The sequence below is a fragment of the Drosophila grimshawi genome, unplaced genomic scaffold, assembly GCF_018153295.1.
Source record: "Drosophila grimshawi isolate 15287-2541.00 unplaced genomic scaffold, ASM1815329v1 contig_545, whole genome shotgun sequence".
NCBI lineage: Eukaryota > Metazoa > Arthropoda > Insecta > Diptera > Drosophilidae > Drosophila > Drosophila grimshawi.
This window is the reverse complement of record NW_025063357.1, coordinates 473,777-490,638: the sequence shown is the minus strand read 5'-3', so window position 1 is coordinate 490,638 and position 16,862 is coordinate 473,777. Positions and strand designations below refer to the sequence as shown.

The window sequence follows — 16,862 nt, the reverse complement described above, 5'->3', positions numbered from 1 at the left end:
CACATAATTAGCTTCACATAATTAGCTTCACATAATTAGCTGAAATCGCGTTTAACCTACTCATTCGACAAGAACAACAAATTTGAGGCAAATGTAGCTACATAAAACAGTTTTGTATTACCTGGTAGGAAATCGCTGTTACCCATAAAATAAATAAATAAATAAAATTGATATACACAGTTTACCATTTTATATATTGTACTATATTAGATATATACTCGTATTATATTGAATTTTGATTGAAGTACAATATCAAAAACAATTATTTCATTGATTGGATGCTTGGTATTTTTCGCTACATCAGATTAAAAAAATTAAAATAAATTGGAATATTTAATGTAGCATATATTTTGAAAACATTTTAGCTAATTACAAAAATAAATAAATAAATTTGTAAAGATCACTGCAAAAAGTAATCGAGGAATGAAGATGACTCGAGTCGAACGCCTAGTTTAATGCTATAATAAGACATTATTCATAGTACTTATTGCTAAGTTAGAAATTTTTTTAAATAAATAAAATAAGAAGTAAAAGTATATGAAATAAAAGGGTTGACAAATTACGGATGTTATCCAGCACACAACAACAATGTTAGACAAATGTTAAATGAGCGGATGCAAAGTTTGAATCGCAACGGGAACGAAAAGCGAGAGAGAGAGAGAAATGAAGAGAGAGCATAACGCAGAAAATATCTACAAAAAACCAAGATAAGGAATAAAAATAAAATACAAAAACTAAATATTAGCAGAATAACGATGCAACTACGCAAGTCAAGCCTGATTGTTAGTTGTTGTTGTTAAACAAAGATTTGACAAAGTCACAGCACTAATAAAAGGCACAAAATAAAACATTATTTAGCACAGAATTAAAACCAAAATAAAAAATTATGTATAGCAGAAACAGGCAGATTTATTGTATATTTCAAGCGATGAAGAAGAAGCGTAAACAATTACAATTAAATTTGTAGTTTTGTAAAATTAAGTTACATATATTTTCCCCAAAATTCAACTGAAAATATATTTTTAGGAAATACGTTTTAGAATGTTTATTTTTTGGTTATTTTATAAAAAAATATATATATATTAATATATATTATATTATATTTTATAATATATATTAAAATAATAATGTGTTGAATAAAATGTTCGTCAAGTAAATATATGTATATATATAGTAAATATATATGTATATGTATATAAGTTTTTAATTAAAATAGTTTTAGCCATCAGCAGATGTTTTGCCATTTCCACAGGATTCCTGGTACTTTAGCAAGGCGGGCTTTTTGTTTTTGTTATACTATTTCTTTTTGTTGACAAATGGCTTTGTTTTGACTGGCTGATCTTGAGCCTGATCCACAGTTTGTTTGGCATTAGCATTTGATGGAGGGTCACCAGCCTGATTTGCATTTGTTTTCTGAGATTCTTTTACAACCTGCTTAATTGGCTTATAATCTGGGTGTTTGTGGCTCGATGGGCTGTGGTTAGATTTCTGATAATTCATATTGAGGGATCTTGGGGGATAAGAACCAAGTATTCCTGGCTGATGGCGTAGAGGCAGCGCTTTCACATTCGAATGCAAGGTAAATGGAAATTGCTTCGGTTGAGCAGCTCCGCAAAAGTTGCTGCGAGTGCCATTCAAATGCAATTCGCCCAACGATGGCGTCAAATTTGACACGCCCATTCTGAGAAGACGCTCTCGCTCCCCTTCTCGTTTGCTCCAATGGTAATCCAAATGCGCCTTAAACTTCTCAAAATTGCCAGTGATAAAAGTGCATTGATTGCAATGCACTGGGGTCGCCCTCCGCAATTTCTCAATCACATCGGTCACTGTCACTGTCACAAGTCACTGTTGAAGGTATTCCACTGGTTAATGCGCCGCATGTACTCCGAACAGAAGTCATCGGAAATCACATGCATATTTAAACGATTCATAAATGGATTTATCTTGAAGCCAACCCGAAAATTGCTCGAAGGCAATTCTTCTTTCTCAATTATCTGATTGGCCAGCTCCATCATATGTTCTAGCAGAGGCAAGTGTTTGGGCGTTAGCTGGAGCAAGAAACAATTATTTTTGGAACATATAACATATATATATATATAATATGTATATTCACCGCAGTCACATACGCAATATCCTGCTTGGGCAAAATAATGAAATGAATTTGAGCCTTTGGGCAATCTACATTACGCAGAACAGCTGCTCGATCGGATTGAAGGACAACATCTTCGCCAGTTTCCATTTTGCGGGTCAAGAGGCCGCGTAGAAATTCCACATCCTTCTCTTGTTCCTCCATATCCTTAATTATGTAAGAAAAAAAAAAGAAAACAGATCAAACTGCACTCAAATAAGGAATCAGACTAAAAGCTTTTAATCGAACTGAAAGTAAATGTAGCTGCACAGTGCTGAAAACATTGTTTGCTCAGCCAAATGAGCGCAAGAAAAGGTTGCTATTTTTGCAGTTTGCAATGCCCCCAACCCAAAAATCAGCGTTAGTGACGTCACAGCGCTTTGAAGATTGCCTCCTTAGCTTCACATAATTAGCTTCACATAATTAGCTTCACATAATTAGCTGAAATCGCGTTTAACCTACTCATTCGACAAGAACAACAAATTTGAGGCAAATGTAGCTACATAAAACAGTTTTGTATTACCTGGTAGGAAATCGCTGTTACCCATAAAATAAATAAATAAATAAAATTGATATACACAGTTTACCATTTTATATATTGTACTATATTAGATATATACTCGTATTATATTGAATTTTGATTGAAGTACAATATCAAAAACAATTATTTCATTGATTGGATGCTTGGTATTTTTCGCTACATCAGATTAAAAAAATTAAAATAAATTGGAATATTTAATGTAGCATATATTTTGAAAACATTTTAGCTAATTACAAAAATAAATAAATAAATTTGTAAAGATCACTGCAAAAAGTAATCGAGGAATGAAGATGACTCGAGTCGAACGCCTAGTTTAATGCTATAATAAGACATTATTCATAGTACTTATTGCTAAGTTAGAAATTTTTTTAAATAAATAAAATAAGAAGTAAAAGTATATGAAATAAAAGGGTTGACAAATTACGGATGTTATCCAGCACACAACAACAATGTTAGACAAATGTTAAATGAGCGGATGCAAAGTTTGAATCGCAACGGGAACGAAAAGCGAGAGAGAGAGAGAAATGAAGAGAGAGCATAACGCAGAAAACATCTACAAAAACCAAGATAAGGAATAAAAATAAAATACAAAAACTAAATATTAGCAGAATAACGATGCAACTACGCAAGTCAAGCCTGATTGTTAGTTGTTGTTGTTAAACAAAGATTTGACAAAGTCACAGCACTAATAAAAGGCACAAAATAAAACATTATTTAGCACAGAATTAAAACCAAAATAAAAAATTATGTATAGCAGAAACAGGCAGATTTATTGTATATTTCAAGCGATGAAGAAGAAGCGTAAACAATTACAATTAAATTTGTAGTTTTGTAAAATTAAGTTACATATATTTTCCCCAAAATTCAACTGAAAATATATTTTTAGGAAATACGTTTTAGAATGTTTATTTTTTGGTTATTTTATAAAAAAATATATATATTATAATATATATTATATTATATTTTATAATATATATTAAAATAATAATGTGTTGAATAAAATGTTCGTCAAGTAAATATATGTATATATATAGTAAATATATATGTATATGTATATAAGTTTTTAATTAAAATAGTTTTAGCCATCAGCAGATGTTTTGCCATTTCCACAGGATTCCTGGTACTTTAGCAAGGCGGGCTTTTTGTTTTTGTTATACTATTTCTTTTTGTTGACAAATGGCTTTGTTTTGACTGGCTGATCTTGAGCCTGATCCACAGTTTGTTTGGCATTAGCATTTGATGGAGGGTCACCAGCCTGATTTGCATTTGTTTTCTGAGATTCTTTTACAACCTGCTTAATTGGCTTATAATCTGGGTGTTTGTGGCTCGATGGGCTGTGGTTAGATTTCTGATAATTCATATTGAGGGATCTTGGGGGATAAGAACCAAGTATTCCTGGCTGATGGCGTAGAGGCAGCGCTTTCACATTCGAATGCAAGGTAAATGGAAATTGCTTCGGTTGAGCAGCTCCGCAAAAGTTGCTGCGAGTGCCATTCAAATGCAATTCGCCCAACGATGGCGTCAAATTTGACACGCCCATTCCGAGAAGACGCTCTCGCTCCCCTTCTCGTTTGCTCCAATGGTAATCCAAATGCGCCTTAAACTTCTCAAAATTGCCAGTGATAAAAGTGCATTGATTGCAATGCACTGGGGTCGCCCTCCGCAATTTCTCAATCACATCGGCGGACAAGGGCTCAATGTAGCCTTTGGTCAGCAGCAGGGCGTATACGGCCTGATAAGTGATGAATAAGTCACTGTTGAAGGTATTCCACTGGTTAATGCGCCGCATGTACTCCGAACAGAAGTCATCGGAAATCACATGCATATTTAAACGATTCATAAATGGATTTATCTTGAAGCCAACCCGAAAATTGCTCGAAGGCAATTCTTCTTTCTCAATTATCTGATTGGCCAGCTCCATCATATGTTCTAGCAGAGGCAAGTGTTTGGGCGTTAGCTGGAGCAAGAAACAATTATTTTTGGAACATATAACATATATATATATATAATATGTATATTCACCGCAGTCACATACGCAATATCCTGCTTGGGCAAAATAATGAAATGAATTTGAGCCTTTGGGCAATCTACATTACGCAGAACAGCTGCTCGATCGGATTGAAGGACAACATCTTCGCCAGTTTCCATTTTGCGGGTCAAGAGGCCGCGTAGAAATTCCACATCCTTCTCTTGTTCCTCCATATCCTTAATTATGTAAGAAAAAAAAAAAGAAAACAGATCAAACTGCACTCAAATAAGGAATCAGACTAAAAGCTTTTAATCGAACTGAAAGTAAATGTAGCTGCACAGTGCTGAAAACATTGTTTGCTCAGCCAAATGAGCGCAAGAAAAGGTTGCTATTCTTGCAGTTTGCAATGCCCCCAACCCAAAAATCAGCGTTAGTGACGTCACAGCGCTTTGAAGATTGCCTCCTTAGCTTCACATAATTAGCTTCACATAATTAGCTTCACATAATTAGCTGCACATAATTAGCTGAAATCGCGTTTAACCTACTCATTCGACAAGAACAACAAATTTGAGGCAAATGTAGCTACATAAAACAGTTTTGTATTACCTGGTAGGAAATCGCTGTTACCCATAAAATAAATAAATAAATAAAATTGATATACACAGTTTACCATTTTATATATTGTACTATATTAGATATATACTCGTATTATATTGAATTTTGATTGAAGTACAATATCAAAAACAATTATTTCATTGATTGGATGCTTGGTATTTTTCGCTACATCAGATTAAAAAAATTAAAATAAATTGGAATATTTAATGTAGCATATATTTTGAAAACATTTTAGCTAATTACAAAAATAAATAAATAAATTTGTAAAGATCACTGCAAAAAGTAATCGAGGAATGAAGATGACTCGAGTCGAACGCCTAGTTTAATGCTATAATAAGACATTATTCATAGTACTTATTGCTAAGTTAGAAAATTTTTTAAATAAATAAAATAAGAAGTAAAAGTATATGAAATAAAAGGGTTGACAAATTACGGATGTTATCCAGCACACAACAACAATGTTAGACAAATGTTAAATGAGCGGATGCAAAGTTTGAATCGCAACGGGAACGAAAAGCGAGAGAGAGAGAGAAATGAAGAGAGAGCATAACGCAGAAAATATCTACAAAAAACCAAGATAAGGAATAAAAATAAAATACAAAAACTAAATATTAGCAGAATAACGATGCAACTACGCAAGTCAAGCCTGATTGTTAGTTGTTGTTGTTAAACAAAGATTTGACAAAGTCACAGCACTAATAAAATGCACAAAATAAAACATTATTTAGCACAGAATTAAAACCAAAATAAAAAATTATGTATAGCAGAAACAGGCAGATTTATTGTATATTTCAAGCGATGAAGAAGAAGCGTACACAATTACAATTAAATTTGTAGTTTTGTAAAATTAAGTTACATATATTTTCCCCAAAATTCAACTGAAAATATATTTTTAGGAAATACGTTTTAGAATGTTTATTTTTTGGTTATTTTATAAAAAAATATATATATATTAATATATATTATATTATATTTTATAATATATATTAAAATAATAATGTGTTGAATAAAATGTTCGTCAAGTAAATATATGTGTATGTATATAAGTTTTTAATTAAAATAGTTTTAGCCATCAGCAGATGTTTTGCCATTTCCACAGGATTCCTGGTACTTTAGCAAGGCGGGCTTTTTGTTTTTCTTATACTATTTCTTTTTGTTGACAAATGGCTTTGTTTTGACTGGCTGATCTTGAGCCTGATCCACAGTTTGTTTGGCATTAGCATTTGATGGAGGGTCACCAGCCTGATTTGCATTTGTTTTCTGAGATTCTTTTACAACCTGCTTAATTGGCTTATAATCTGGGTGTTTGTGGCTCGATGGGCTGTGGTTAGATTTCTGATAATTCATATTGAGGGATCTTGGGGGATAAGAACCAAGTATTCCTGGCTGATGGCGTAGAGGCAGCGCTTTCACATTCGAATGCAAGGTAAATGGAAATTGCTTCGGTTGAGCAGCTCCGCAAAAGTTGCTGCGAGTGCCATTCAAATGCAATTCGCCCAACGATGGCGTCAAATTTGACACGCCCATTCCGAGAAGACGCTCTCGCTCCCCTTCTCGTTTGCTCCAATGGTAATACAAATGCGCCTTAAACTTCTCAAAATTGCCAGTGATAAAAGTGCATTGATTGCAATGCACTGGGGTCGCCCTCCGCAATTTCTCAATCACATCGGCGGACAAGGGCTCAATGTAGCCTTTGGTCAGCAGCAGGGCGTATACGGCCTGATAAGTGATGAATAAGTCACTGTTGAAGGTATTCCACTGGTTAATGCGCCGCATGTACTCCGAACAGAAATCATCGGAAATCACGTGCATATTTAAACGACTCATAAATGCATTTATCTTGAAGCCAACCCGAAAATTGCTCGAAGGCAATTCTTCTTTCTCAATTATCTGATTGGCCAGCTCCATCATATGATCTAGCAGAGGCAAGTGTTTGGGCGTTAGCTGGAGCAAGAAACAATTATTTTTTGAACATATAACATATATATATATATAATATGTATATTCACCGCAGTCACATGCGCAATATCCTGCTTGGGCAAAATAATGAAATGAATTTGAGCCTTTGGGCAATCTACATTACGCAGAACAGCTGCTCGATCGGATTGAAGGACAACATCTTCGCCAGTTTCCATTTTGCGGGTCAAGAGGCCGCGTAGAAATTCCACATCCTTCTCTTGTTCCTCCATATCCTTAATTATGTAAGAAAAAAAAAAGAAAACAGATCAAACTGCACTCAAATAAGGAATCAGACTAAAAGCTTTTAATCGAACTGAAAGTAAATGTAGCTGCACAGTGCTGAAAACATTGTTTGCTCAGCCAAATGAGCGCAAGAAAAGGTTGCTATTTTTGCAGTTTTGCAATGCCCCCAACCCAAAAATCAGCGTTAGTGACGTCACAGCGCTTTTAAGATTGCCTCCATAGCTTTTTTTGTACTACGCCTGAGTGCCCGAACAGAGTGATATTTGAAAGAGTACTCACTTATTATTGCCAATCATAGTATGACGTAGAAAATTCAACCGCAAACTACTCTGCCCCGGTTACTTATATCTGCATTTAAGACTGGAAATGTGTCTTTAAATATATCGTGGGAAACCCCCTAATATTAAATAGATTACTTCTCTGATTTTGAATTTAATTTAAGTGCAACATTTATTAAATGTGAATTTTACTACTTTTAAGGTAACAAAATAATAATAAGACATATTTAATTACATATGCATATGCATATATATATATATACATATATTCATATAGCTGTCAATTTATCGCGGCTTTGCACAACACTGGTGGAACTTATTCACTTATGTTTACAATACTTGTAATTTAGTAACAATATTCATATATATATATGCATATGCATATGTAATTAAATGTCTTATATATATATATATATATATATATATATATGCATATGCATATGTAATTAAATATGTCTTATATATATATATATGAATATTGTTACTAAATTACAAGTATTGTTAACATAAGTGAATAAGTTCCACCAGTGTTGTGCAAAGCCGCGATCAGCTGTGTTTGAATTAGTTTGACCAAACAAATATATTTAATGAGTTTCTTATTTATTTTGATTTTGCTTTTGTTTTCGAGGCTGGGTTTTCCTTGAATGGTTTCGGTTTGTTGGCCTGAGACGGATTCTGACCCTGATTAACAGTATTTGCGAACTGTTGTGAGCCCAAACATTTATGTATATTCGGCTTTGAGTAATTGCTGCCTTGCTGTTTAATATTCAAGGGTGGAGAACACTCTGCTCCATTAATATTGTTCATGTTTTGGGGCGTGGCATGGGAGCCATTTTTGTTAGGAGCCGCTTGCCTCATGTTGGGATATTGCTTAAATGGATTGAATGGAGCCTGATGCGGCATGTTAACATTATTTGGAGCATGGCCCAGCTGAAATTGCTGATTGAATATTGAATTATTAGAGTTCATTTGTGGATTTTGGTTGGCCCTTCGCCACTTTGGAGCATGCTGACCAGGATTAGGATTTGTTTGATGGTTTCCAGGACCAGCAGGCCTGTGGGACGATGTCCTCAAATTATTTGGGGAATGGCCCAGACGATAATTTGAAAAATGCTGAAATTGCTGATTGAATACCGAATTATTCGAGTTCATATGTGGATTTTGGTTAGCCCTTTGCCAATTAGGATTTGTTTGGTGGTTTCCAGAACTAGCTGATCGATTGGACACTGTCCTTGGAAAGTGGCTCGCGAACGTATTTAGATATGAAGCCGGCGGCGACTGTTGATCGCCCTGTTGCTGTCCCTTGGACGGAACAATGCGCTGAGATTGATCTTCCAGCACTTTAGCGATTGGCGTCAATTTGGTTTCGTCCAAAATGCGAGTGAGTTTTTCCACTTGATCTTTGATCGTAAACTTGTCCTCTCGCTCCTTCCAATGTGTGAAGAGGTGAGCCTTCAAAACCACCAAACCCTTGCTAACAAAATCGCATTGATTGCATCGCAATTCAATTGAATTTCGCAACTTTTGCATCTCCTCCTCGGGCATTGGCTCAATGAATCCCTGGACACGCAGCAGGGCGTAAGCCGTTTGATAGGTGAGGAACAAGGCAGTGTTGAAGCTGTTCCAGTGCTGTTTGCGTCGCATGGATTCCGAGTAGAAATCATTGGAAATTACATGCATGCAAAGACGATTCATAAACTGATCGATCTTGAAGCCAATCAGAAAGTGACTGGAGGGCAAATTTTTCTGCTGTTCGATTATTTGATTTGCCAGCTCCTTCATGTGATCCAAGAGCTGTAAGTGATCCGCCGTCATCTGAACTAGGTCATAGATTAGCAGAGAATGGAATTGATTTTTATTTACTTATTTATTGAATTACCGCAGTCACATTGGAAATGTCCTCTTTGGGCACGACCAGAAAATGATATTGCGCCTTGGGATAAGCATCTTTCATGACTGCTGCTAGTTCAGTTTCAATTAGACATTCCCGTTTCTTTTGCAATATACGTGTCAAGCTGCATTTTGCAGCTTCCTTCTTATCGGCCATTTTTCTTAGATGTAATCACAGAGAACTTAAAACCACACTAAATCAACTTCAATCGGTAATCGAATAATTGTGAATTTTATTCGACAGTGTTGCAAAGACTGCGCAGACGGCTTTGCATGCACACACACATATGCACACGCATACGTGTAATATTTGAATTATTGTTGCTTTGCTTGCAGTGTTAGTCAGTGTTGTTGCAGATGATCCTTAAGCATTGGAAAGCTTTTTGCAATAAATTCACACTTATTGCATTTTAGAGGACTGGCAAGCAGCCCGTTCACAATATCTGTGGGTAAACGTTGAAAGCAGTCCTCGCCTTTGAGCCTGGAATAAAGTGCTATAAAATACATGTATAATAAGTATGTAAATAAGTACATTTTTCGGCCAATTTACTTTCGTACGGCACAAAGAACGGCGTATTGAAGCTATTCCAATGTTTTTTGGTCTTCAACGCGCTAGATACGAAATCCTTTGAAATGACGTGCAAATGCAAACGTTGCATGCTCGGCTGAGCATGAAATCCAATTTGAAATTCCGACCAACTTTCGCCGCGCACTTCAATAATATTGCGTGCTAACAAATGCATTTCTTCCAGCAGTGGCAAATGTTTTTTGCTCAACTACAAATTAAAAAAAAAAACTCGATTCTTTTGCCTTGAGGATATGCTATCTTTACCTGAAAAATGTTGGGAATGTCCTCGGTTGGTAGCACAAGATAATGATGACGGGCTTTTGGATATTTATCGGCAATTACAACTGCTGTATCCGTTGATATAATTAGATTAGCAGGGTCCAAAATTGTTTTGATTAACCCGGTTTGCCACGACATTATTAGCAGCTGACTGCGTTGCTTTAGTATTGATAAATGCATAGAAGGGCTGTATGCAGTGTTGTATAGCGAGTTCGTAAGCACAATGATGCGTGCGTCAGGCGCACTATTGCATATATATGGAAGGTGTTTGCCAAATACTAATGACATTCATATATAGAGTTTGTGAAATAAAAGACAAATAATGCAAGTAATTAAGTAATTTATATTTTGTGTAAATTGCATGACAACTATTTACTCGTTTTGAGTGTACTGCCCAGCACTGTTAGTAGCACAGCGAATGCAACCCTGCACGCAACCCTGCTAACAACAACAATGAAGTGTAAGAGCCGAGAAGAATATTATTTGTTTGGCCGTCTAAATGTGCTTGTGTGTAGCGAGTGGCCCCGTAAAAAAGTGTGTACCGCAACATACAAAAAGAGGCGTGCATTTTTTACGCAACGCATGCATGAAAATAGCTCAATTACGTGATACATTTTAATCGGAATTCATTCGAATCTCATTTTGAAGCATCCAGTGCAGCGCCAACTTAACGGAAATTTGCATCTCTTCAATTGAATGCCCCCAATCGGAAATTTCCCAGCTAAACAAAAAAAAAAGGGATTACGCAAAGTGCATAAAATATAAATTAAATTATCCACGCAATATGGCGCATGCGACAGCAACAAAACCACGGGCTATGGCCGAACCGTTGCACATACAGCGCCTGGAGACGGCTCTAAATATGCGCCCCTTCATGCAGATGGCTCGTGAGGTGCTCAAGCAGCCACTGAGCAGTGGGAGTGGCGAGGGCAGCGCCACAGAGCTGGATGCTAATGAGGAGCAGTGCATTGACTCCGATGACTCCTCCACTCAGGTGGGCGTTGTCAGACTAAAGCCCAAACAGAAACGACGCAAACGTCTCCTGGGCAGCAAAGAAGGTAATTAAACTTATGATTTGAGTAGAGGAGTTAAGTTTACTCATTAAAACTATTTATCTTTGCAGAACGACAGAGTGTCAAGGCGCAAATATACAATTTCAATGATCTGACCAGCGATCGGGAGTGGCTCTACGATGCCCTGCTTAGCGATACGGAGAGCGAGGGGCACGCAGTGAGCGACGAGAATGAGTACATTCATCAAATGCTGCGCGAGCACATACAGGAGCAGCGTCAGCGCAAGAACTACTACAAGAAGCCAACGGTAAGTCAACTGCCCCAAATTTTAAATGACGCCTTTTTGAACTCCTTTTGATGTTGCAGAATGCTCAATATGCCTACTATGGCAGTGGCTTGCTGTCCAATCATGACGTCTATGCAGAGCGCCAACAGGCCACCGTTGGGGTGCGCAAGCGGCGGCGTCGCACAAAGCAGGAGATACTGCTGGCGCGTCTGGCTGAAGCGCAGGCGGGCCCCAAGCCCGTTAAACAGCGTAGGCGAGGGCGGAAGAAGCGCAGCATACTCGACTCGCCGGAGTCGGGCGAGGTGCCGCCGTCAGAGCTGGGCAAGTATTGCTTTGGGGACACGCTGCCCGCGAACGAAGAAGATGAGGAGGACAATGGAGAGATGGTTGACTACAAACGGGAGTTGGCCAATTTGGCACTGGACTATCCCGACGAGGACGAGGAAATCGAGGAGGAAGTGGATGTGGTGGGCGCGACGGATGGCCAAGTTACGCGTGTGCGTTGCCGTCGCAAGAATCCGGAAGTGTTGGCGGCGCGCCGTCGTCGCATCTGGCAAATTATGTCGAAAAAGGAGTCCGGCCGGCTGCAACGCATTAAAAGCAATAATCATAAAGAGATGCTGGCTAATTGCAAGCGCGTCGCGGGCATGTGTGCCAAGGTTGTGCGCCAGCGTGCACTCAACTCCCAACGCACCATGAAGGAGACGGTGTGGCGGGCCAAACGCCTGACCCGCGAAATGCTCAACTATTGGAAGCGCTATGAGCGGGTCGAGCGCGATCAGCGTCGAAAACAGGAGCGCGAGGCTGAGGAGCAGCGGAAACAGGATGTGGAGCTAATCGAGGTAAAGCGGCAGCAGCGTAAGCTCAATTTCTTGATTACTCAAACGGAGCTCTACGCTCACTTCATGTCCAAGAAACTGGGCCAGGGCAGCGAGGCGGATCAGTTGCGTATACTCAGCCAGCTGGATGAGGAGCACAATGTCCGACTGGCTGCCCACGATAATTACGATGCGGGCGAAATGAAGCAGCTGGCGCAGGCGAATGCCGAGGCAGCAATTCAACGGGATTTGGACAAGACGCGCGCATTCAATGTGCCTATCAAGAGGGAGCAAATGTTGGAGCAGCTGCAGGAGTTGGAGCAATCGTTACCGCAGCATGCGCGTAAGCAAATGAAGGATTTGCCGCAACCGAATATGTTTAAGGGCACACTGAAGGGGTATCAGATCAAAGGCATGACCTGGCTGGCCAATATCTATGATCAGGGCATTAGCGGCATCCTAGCAGATGAGATGGGTCTGGGCAAGACGGTGCAATCCATTGCGTTCCTCTGCCACATTGCCGAGCATTACGGGGTGTGGGGCCCGTTTCTAATCATATCGCCCGCCTCGACACTCCACAACTGGCAGCAGGAGATGGCCCGTTTTGCGCCCGATTTCAATGTAGTTCCCTACTGGGGTTCGCCGAACGAGCGTAAAATCCTACGCCAATTCTGGGATCAGAAGCATTTGCATACACGCGAAGCGAGCTTCCATGTGGTGATCACCTCCTACCAGCTAGTGGTCAGCGATTATAAGTACTTCAACCGCATCAAGTGGCAATATATGGTCCTCGACGAGGCGCAGGCTATCAAGAGTGCCGCCTCGCAACGCTGGAAGCTCCTGTTGGGCTTCAATTGTCGCAATCGCCTGCTGCTGAGCGGGACACCCATACAGAATAGCATGGCGGAGCTGTGGGCGCTGCTGCATTTTATAATGCCCACGTTATTCGATTCGCATGATGAGTTCAACGAGTGGTTCTCTAAGGACATTGAATCGCATGCGGAGAACAAAACGGGAATCGATGAGAGGCAAATCTCTCGTCTGCACATGATACTCAAACCCTTCATGCTGCGTCGCATCAAGAAGGATGTGGAGAACGAGTTGTCCGATAAGATTGAGATTATGGTCTACTGCCCGCTGACAATACGTCAAAAGCTGCTCTATAGAGCACTGAAGCAAAAGATACGCATCGAGGATTTACTGCATTTGGCCAGTGGTGGCTCGACAGCCGCATCGGCGGCATCGGATGGTGGCATTCTGGACCGCAACTTCACCTCGAATCTTATGAATCTGGTCATGCAGTTCCGCAAAGTGTGCAATCACCCGGAGCTATTTGAGCGGCGCGATGCCAAAAGTCCGTTCAGCATGCGCTGTGCCGAGTTTGTTTTACCTCGCTTAGTTTTTGACGATGGACTGCTCCACAGAGCGTTGCCCAGTCGGAAGCACTTGCTTTATAATCGGTGAGTGGTTATCAGGTTTACTATTTTCATTTGATTTTAATCTGGTTTGCCTATTTGACAGCTTCAACATCTTCAAGTCGGCCCACATGCAGCGATCTTTGTTTGACGATGTCAGCGTTGATAGCTGCTTCAGTTTTACCCGCTTGTACGACTTATCCCTGTCTGACACAGAGGATGTGACCTGGCATGGCCTTATCGACTTGTTCGTATTTAATTTGCAATTCGTGTTGCTCTCTCTATACTCATTTTTGTGCTCTTCCCGCAGTTTGTTGCACTACCGTCGCGTGCTTGAGAAGCAGCCACTGCTCTCTTATCGTCGCCAGTGGTGGCCGCATCTGCGCAACACTCGTTACCAACTGATGGAGCCACTGCTAGAGCGCAAACTCTTACCAGACTTTATGCTCACGAACAGTGTCTTAAGGCAGTTCATCTTTACCGCAATGGTTTGTTTGTCTTTATCTATAAGTATAAAAGTGTCTGTATAATCTGTCAATCCTTCTAAAAGACTGCACTGATTTTGATGAATGTTTTTTATGTGTTTGTGTCTGACCCTATATGGTGTCGATTCACAATTCGCAAATCAACTCTACGAGAGTTAGGTAGTACAACATCAATATCTATATAAAAAAAAACAAACATAAATACGGAAATTTGTAATATTCCACCCGAAAATGTTGGAAATCTGTTAACTATTTCAAACGGCTTGAAACTCACTTTCAATGATTTACGTGCGCAATTGAGATTTTCAGTTGATTCAACCGCATTTTTAAAGAACAATACCTTAAATTTAGATAGATAGATGAGATTTCATTGCACGACATAATGTAAGTTATTTTGTTTAGAATTGTAGTTTAAGATATTGCTATAAGGATAATAAGTCATTTTGGTTAAGTTATTGTAAAATGCACAAACAAGAAATTGATTTTGTTTGATTATTTTATTTAACTGCTGTAAGATGTGGTTCTCCAATAAGTGCACATATCTTTTGGAACCAAGGGAAGTGTTTTTTATATTGCATGTATTCCGAGATATATTTCGAATACCGTCGCGATTCATCTTGAACACTTGACCTGCACCTGAAAAACATACTTGAATTGTAAAATGAGTTCATACAAGAAACAACAGTTCGAATATTTTACAAAATTATGCAAAATTTTGCTAAGATAAATAAACATTAAAAGATCACAGGCTTAAAAATATTTATAAAATCGCCAGTCTCGATATTTATATAAAGCCCGCCACTCAAAATAATAATAGTGGTATAACCTTTTAGGATTTCCTTTGGGTCAAATTAATTTATATTAATTATAAGTATTTTTATAAATACTATTACCATACCACGTTTACTAACGCTCATCAGAAATATCCGCTTCTAAAGATATATATGTTCAAGATCTGAAAATAGCTACTAATAGCAACGTTAATGCTATTTATATTAATATTTATATAAGATTTTTGCTTTTAAGTAGTAAAACCTTAAGGTCAGCAGCTATTTTCGACAGTATTTCCTTCTGTTATGATTTTCATTGATTTTCCAAGTCTTCTACTCTACTCTACTAAATATATGAATTTCACTCAATTAACCTTATAAAATAGCTTGGCTTAAACTATTCCGATTAATTTCAGCAGCACTTCTATTACTTTTAATAGCACAGTCTACTTACATCTCCTAGACTTTTAGATTTTAAATTATATTGATTTGCGGAAATTACGAATCCTCACCTAATTTTATTACCTTCTAATTTTTGCAGACATCTCGAGATAGCAGCGTGTATGCCTTTGGCGATTACATCACTGTCAACATGCAGGAAACGATCGAGCATCGTGTGACACGTTCAAAAACAATCAAGCAGAAGACGCCTAAAATTGAGCAGCTTTGCGAAAACGATGGTCAAACGCAAGTGAATTCTGAGGCGTGCAGTATAAAGCAAGAGCTAGAAATGGAATCAGTGGAAGTGCAGACGAAATCGAATACCAAGAGCGATGTCAAAGTAACAACATTGCATTTGCTGCCCGAGTTTCCGCATCATCCGCGCAAACCGCAACGCTACGAATGCGAACCGCTACAGATTCCTCGTTTTCTCTACGGATTGGGTCAGCGGGTGCAGGCCGTCGATCGGCATTTATAGTGAGTAGAATTGCTTAGCATTCAATGTATTTTTAATCTACTGTAACTAATAATTTGTGATAACTTCTGTGTGACAGTTGCGAAAGTCGCGGCGCTGCCTGGACGCAAATACGCCACGTGCAGTGCGAGAATATTGTGGGTAGGGAGCTGGTGGCCACAGGCTTGGCGCTGTGTCGTCCGCGCAGTGGTTGGTCGTCGATTGTGGTGCCCGATAAGGAGACACTTATAACAGATGCTGGCAAACTGTCTGTGCTCGATGGTCTACTCACACGCCTCAAAGCCGAGGGTCATCGTGTCCTGATCTACTCGCAAATGACCAAAATGATTGACCTGCTGGAGGTGCGTCTAAATATTATATATCTTGCTGTACAGTCTTTGCTAATGCTTGTCCTATTTGCAGGAGTATATGTGGCATCGCAAGCACCGCTATATGCGTCTCGATGGCTCCAGTAAGATTTCAGCTCGCCGCGACATGGTCGCTGATTTCCAGACCCGTGCCGATATCTTTGTTTTCCTGCTATCAACGCGCGCCGGCGGTTTAGGCATTAATTTAACTGCAGCTGATACGGTAAGTTTGAAAGATGTATTTCAACAGAAATTTGAAAATGATTTGGTTTTCAATGTTTTAAGGTGTATAATGATATGATATGATGATATTTCCATACTTCCTGGTTCAAAGTTGTGGGG

The 16,862-nt window shown here is 38.9% G+C and overlaps 5 protein-coding genes across 5 annotated transcripts in view; 1 reads left to right on the top strand and 4 right to left on the bottom strand.

The window, feature by feature from the left end:
* Positions 1–1,174: 1,174 nt before the first annotated feature.
* Positions 1,175–7,492, bottom strand: LOC122322689 (aprataxin-like protein). Its single transcript, XM_043215752.1, has 3 exons — positions 7,263–7,492; positions 6,908–7,197; positions 1,175–1,807 (listed from the first exon to the last, which is right to left on the bottom strand). The coding sequence occupies exons 1-3, from the start codon at positions 7,440–7,442 to the stop codon at positions 1,297–1,299; spliced, it is 981 nt and encodes a 326-aa protein (XP_043071687.1). The 5' UTR covers positions 7,443–7,492; the 3' UTR covers positions 1,175–1,296.
* LOC122322690 (aprataxin-like protein) lies at positions 1,822–2,359 on the bottom strand. The gene is made up of 2 exons (XM_043215753.1): positions 2,114–2,359; positions 1,822–2,048 (listed from the first exon to the last, which is right to left on the bottom strand). Exons 1-2 carry the CDS (start codon positions 2,291–2,293, stop codon positions 1,836–1,838), a joined length of 393 nt encoding a protein of 130 aa, XP_043071688.1. The 5' UTR covers positions 2,294–2,359; the 3' UTR covers positions 1,822–1,835.
* LOC116806306 (aprataxin-like protein) lies at positions 3,706–4,906 on the bottom strand. Its single transcript, XM_032742558.2, has 2 exons — positions 4,692–4,906; positions 3,706–4,626 (listed from the first exon to the last, which is right to left on the bottom strand). Exons 1-2 carry the CDS (start codon positions 4,869–4,871, stop codon positions 3,826–3,828), a joined length of 981 nt encoding a protein of 326 aa, XP_032598449.2. The 5' UTR covers positions 4,872–4,906; the 3' UTR covers positions 3,706–3,825.
* A 702-nt stretch (positions 7,493–8,194) lies between the features above and the next one.
* Positions 8,195–10,615, bottom strand: LOC6569964 (aprataxin-like protein). The gene is made up of 5 exons (XM_032741841.2): positions 10,456–10,615; positions 10,174–10,399; positions 9,969–10,117; positions 9,613–9,792; positions 8,195–9,548 (listed from the first exon to the last, which is right to left on the bottom strand). Exons 1-5 carry the CDS (start codon positions 10,606–10,608, stop codon positions 8,334–8,336), a joined length of 1,923 nt encoding a protein of 640 aa, XP_032597732.1. The 5' UTR covers positions 10,609–10,615; the 3' UTR covers positions 8,195–8,333.
* Positions 10,616–10,979: 364 nt separating this feature from the next.
* The window catches only part of LOC6569965 (chromatin-remodeling ATPase INO80), a 54,346-nt gene continuing 48,463 nt past the window's right edge, over positions 10,980–16,862 (top strand). Inside the window, exons 1-9 of the mRNA XM_001996220.3 lie at positions 10,980–11,004; positions 11,119–11,528; positions 11,594–11,790; positions 11,850–14,047; positions 14,109–14,249; positions 14,313–14,490; positions 15,799–16,175; positions 16,253–16,514; positions 16,576–16,743. Of these exons, the coding sequence (XP_001996256.1) occupies positions 11,255–11,528; positions 11,594–11,790; positions 11,850–14,047; positions 14,109–14,249; positions 14,313–14,490; positions 15,799–16,175; positions 16,253–16,514; positions 16,576–16,743 (3,795 nt within the window). The 5' untranslated portion in view covers positions 10,980–11,004; positions 11,119–11,254. The remainder of the gene's footprint in view (positions 11,005–11,118; positions 11,529–11,593; positions 11,791–11,849; positions 14,048–14,108; positions 14,250–14,312; positions 14,491–15,798; positions 16,176–16,252; positions 16,515–16,575; positions 16,744–16,862) is intronic.

What these genes read in the sequence shown, in the direction of transcription:
- LOC122322689 (XM_043215752.1), bottom strand. Translation starts at nt 7,442, where the DNA reads ATGGAGGAACAAGAGAAGGATGTGGAATTTCTACGCGGCCTCTTGACC. An exon ending in ATATTGCGCATGTGACTGCG is followed by an intron (nt 7,198 to 7,262) that starts GTGAATATACAT and finishes TTCTTGCTCCAG; the next exon opens with CTAACGCCCAAACACTTGCC. An exon ending in TCCGCCGATGTGATTGAGAA is followed by an intron (nt 1,808 to 6,907) that starts ATTGCGGAGGGC and finishes TGTGATTGAGAA; the next exon opens with ATTGCGGAGGGCGACCCCAG.
- LOC116806306 (XM_032742558.2), bottom strand. Translation starts at nt 4,871, where the DNA reads ATGGAGGAACAAGAGAAGGATGTGGAATTTCTACGCGGCCTCTTGACC. An exon ending in ATATTGCGTATGTGACTGCG is followed by an intron (nt 4,627 to 4,691) that starts GTGAATATACAT and finishes TTCTTGCTCCAG; the next exon opens with CTAACGCCCAAACACTTGCC.
- LOC122322690 (XM_043215753.1), bottom strand. Translation starts at nt 2,293, where the DNA reads ATGGAGGAACAAGAGAAGGATGTGGAATTTCTACGCGGCCTCTTGACC. An exon ending in ATATTGCGTATGTGACTGCG is followed by an intron (nt 2,049 to 2,113) that starts GTGAATATACAT and finishes TTCTTGCTCCAG; the next exon opens with CTAACGCCCAAACACTTGCC.
- LOC6569964 (XM_032741841.2), bottom strand. Translation starts at nt 10,608, where the DNA reads ATGTCGTGGCAAACCGGGTTAATCAAAACAATTTTGGACCCTGCTAAT. An exon ending in ACATTCCCAACATTTTTCAG is followed by an intron (nt 10,400 to 10,455) that starts GTAAAGATAGCA and finishes TTTAATTTGTAG; the next exon opens with TTGAGCAAAAAACATTTGCC. An exon ending in AGGATCATCTGCAACAACAC is followed by an intron (nt 9,793 to 9,968) that starts TGACTAACACTG and finishes TCTCTGTGATTA; the next exon opens with CATCTAAGAAAAATGGCCGA.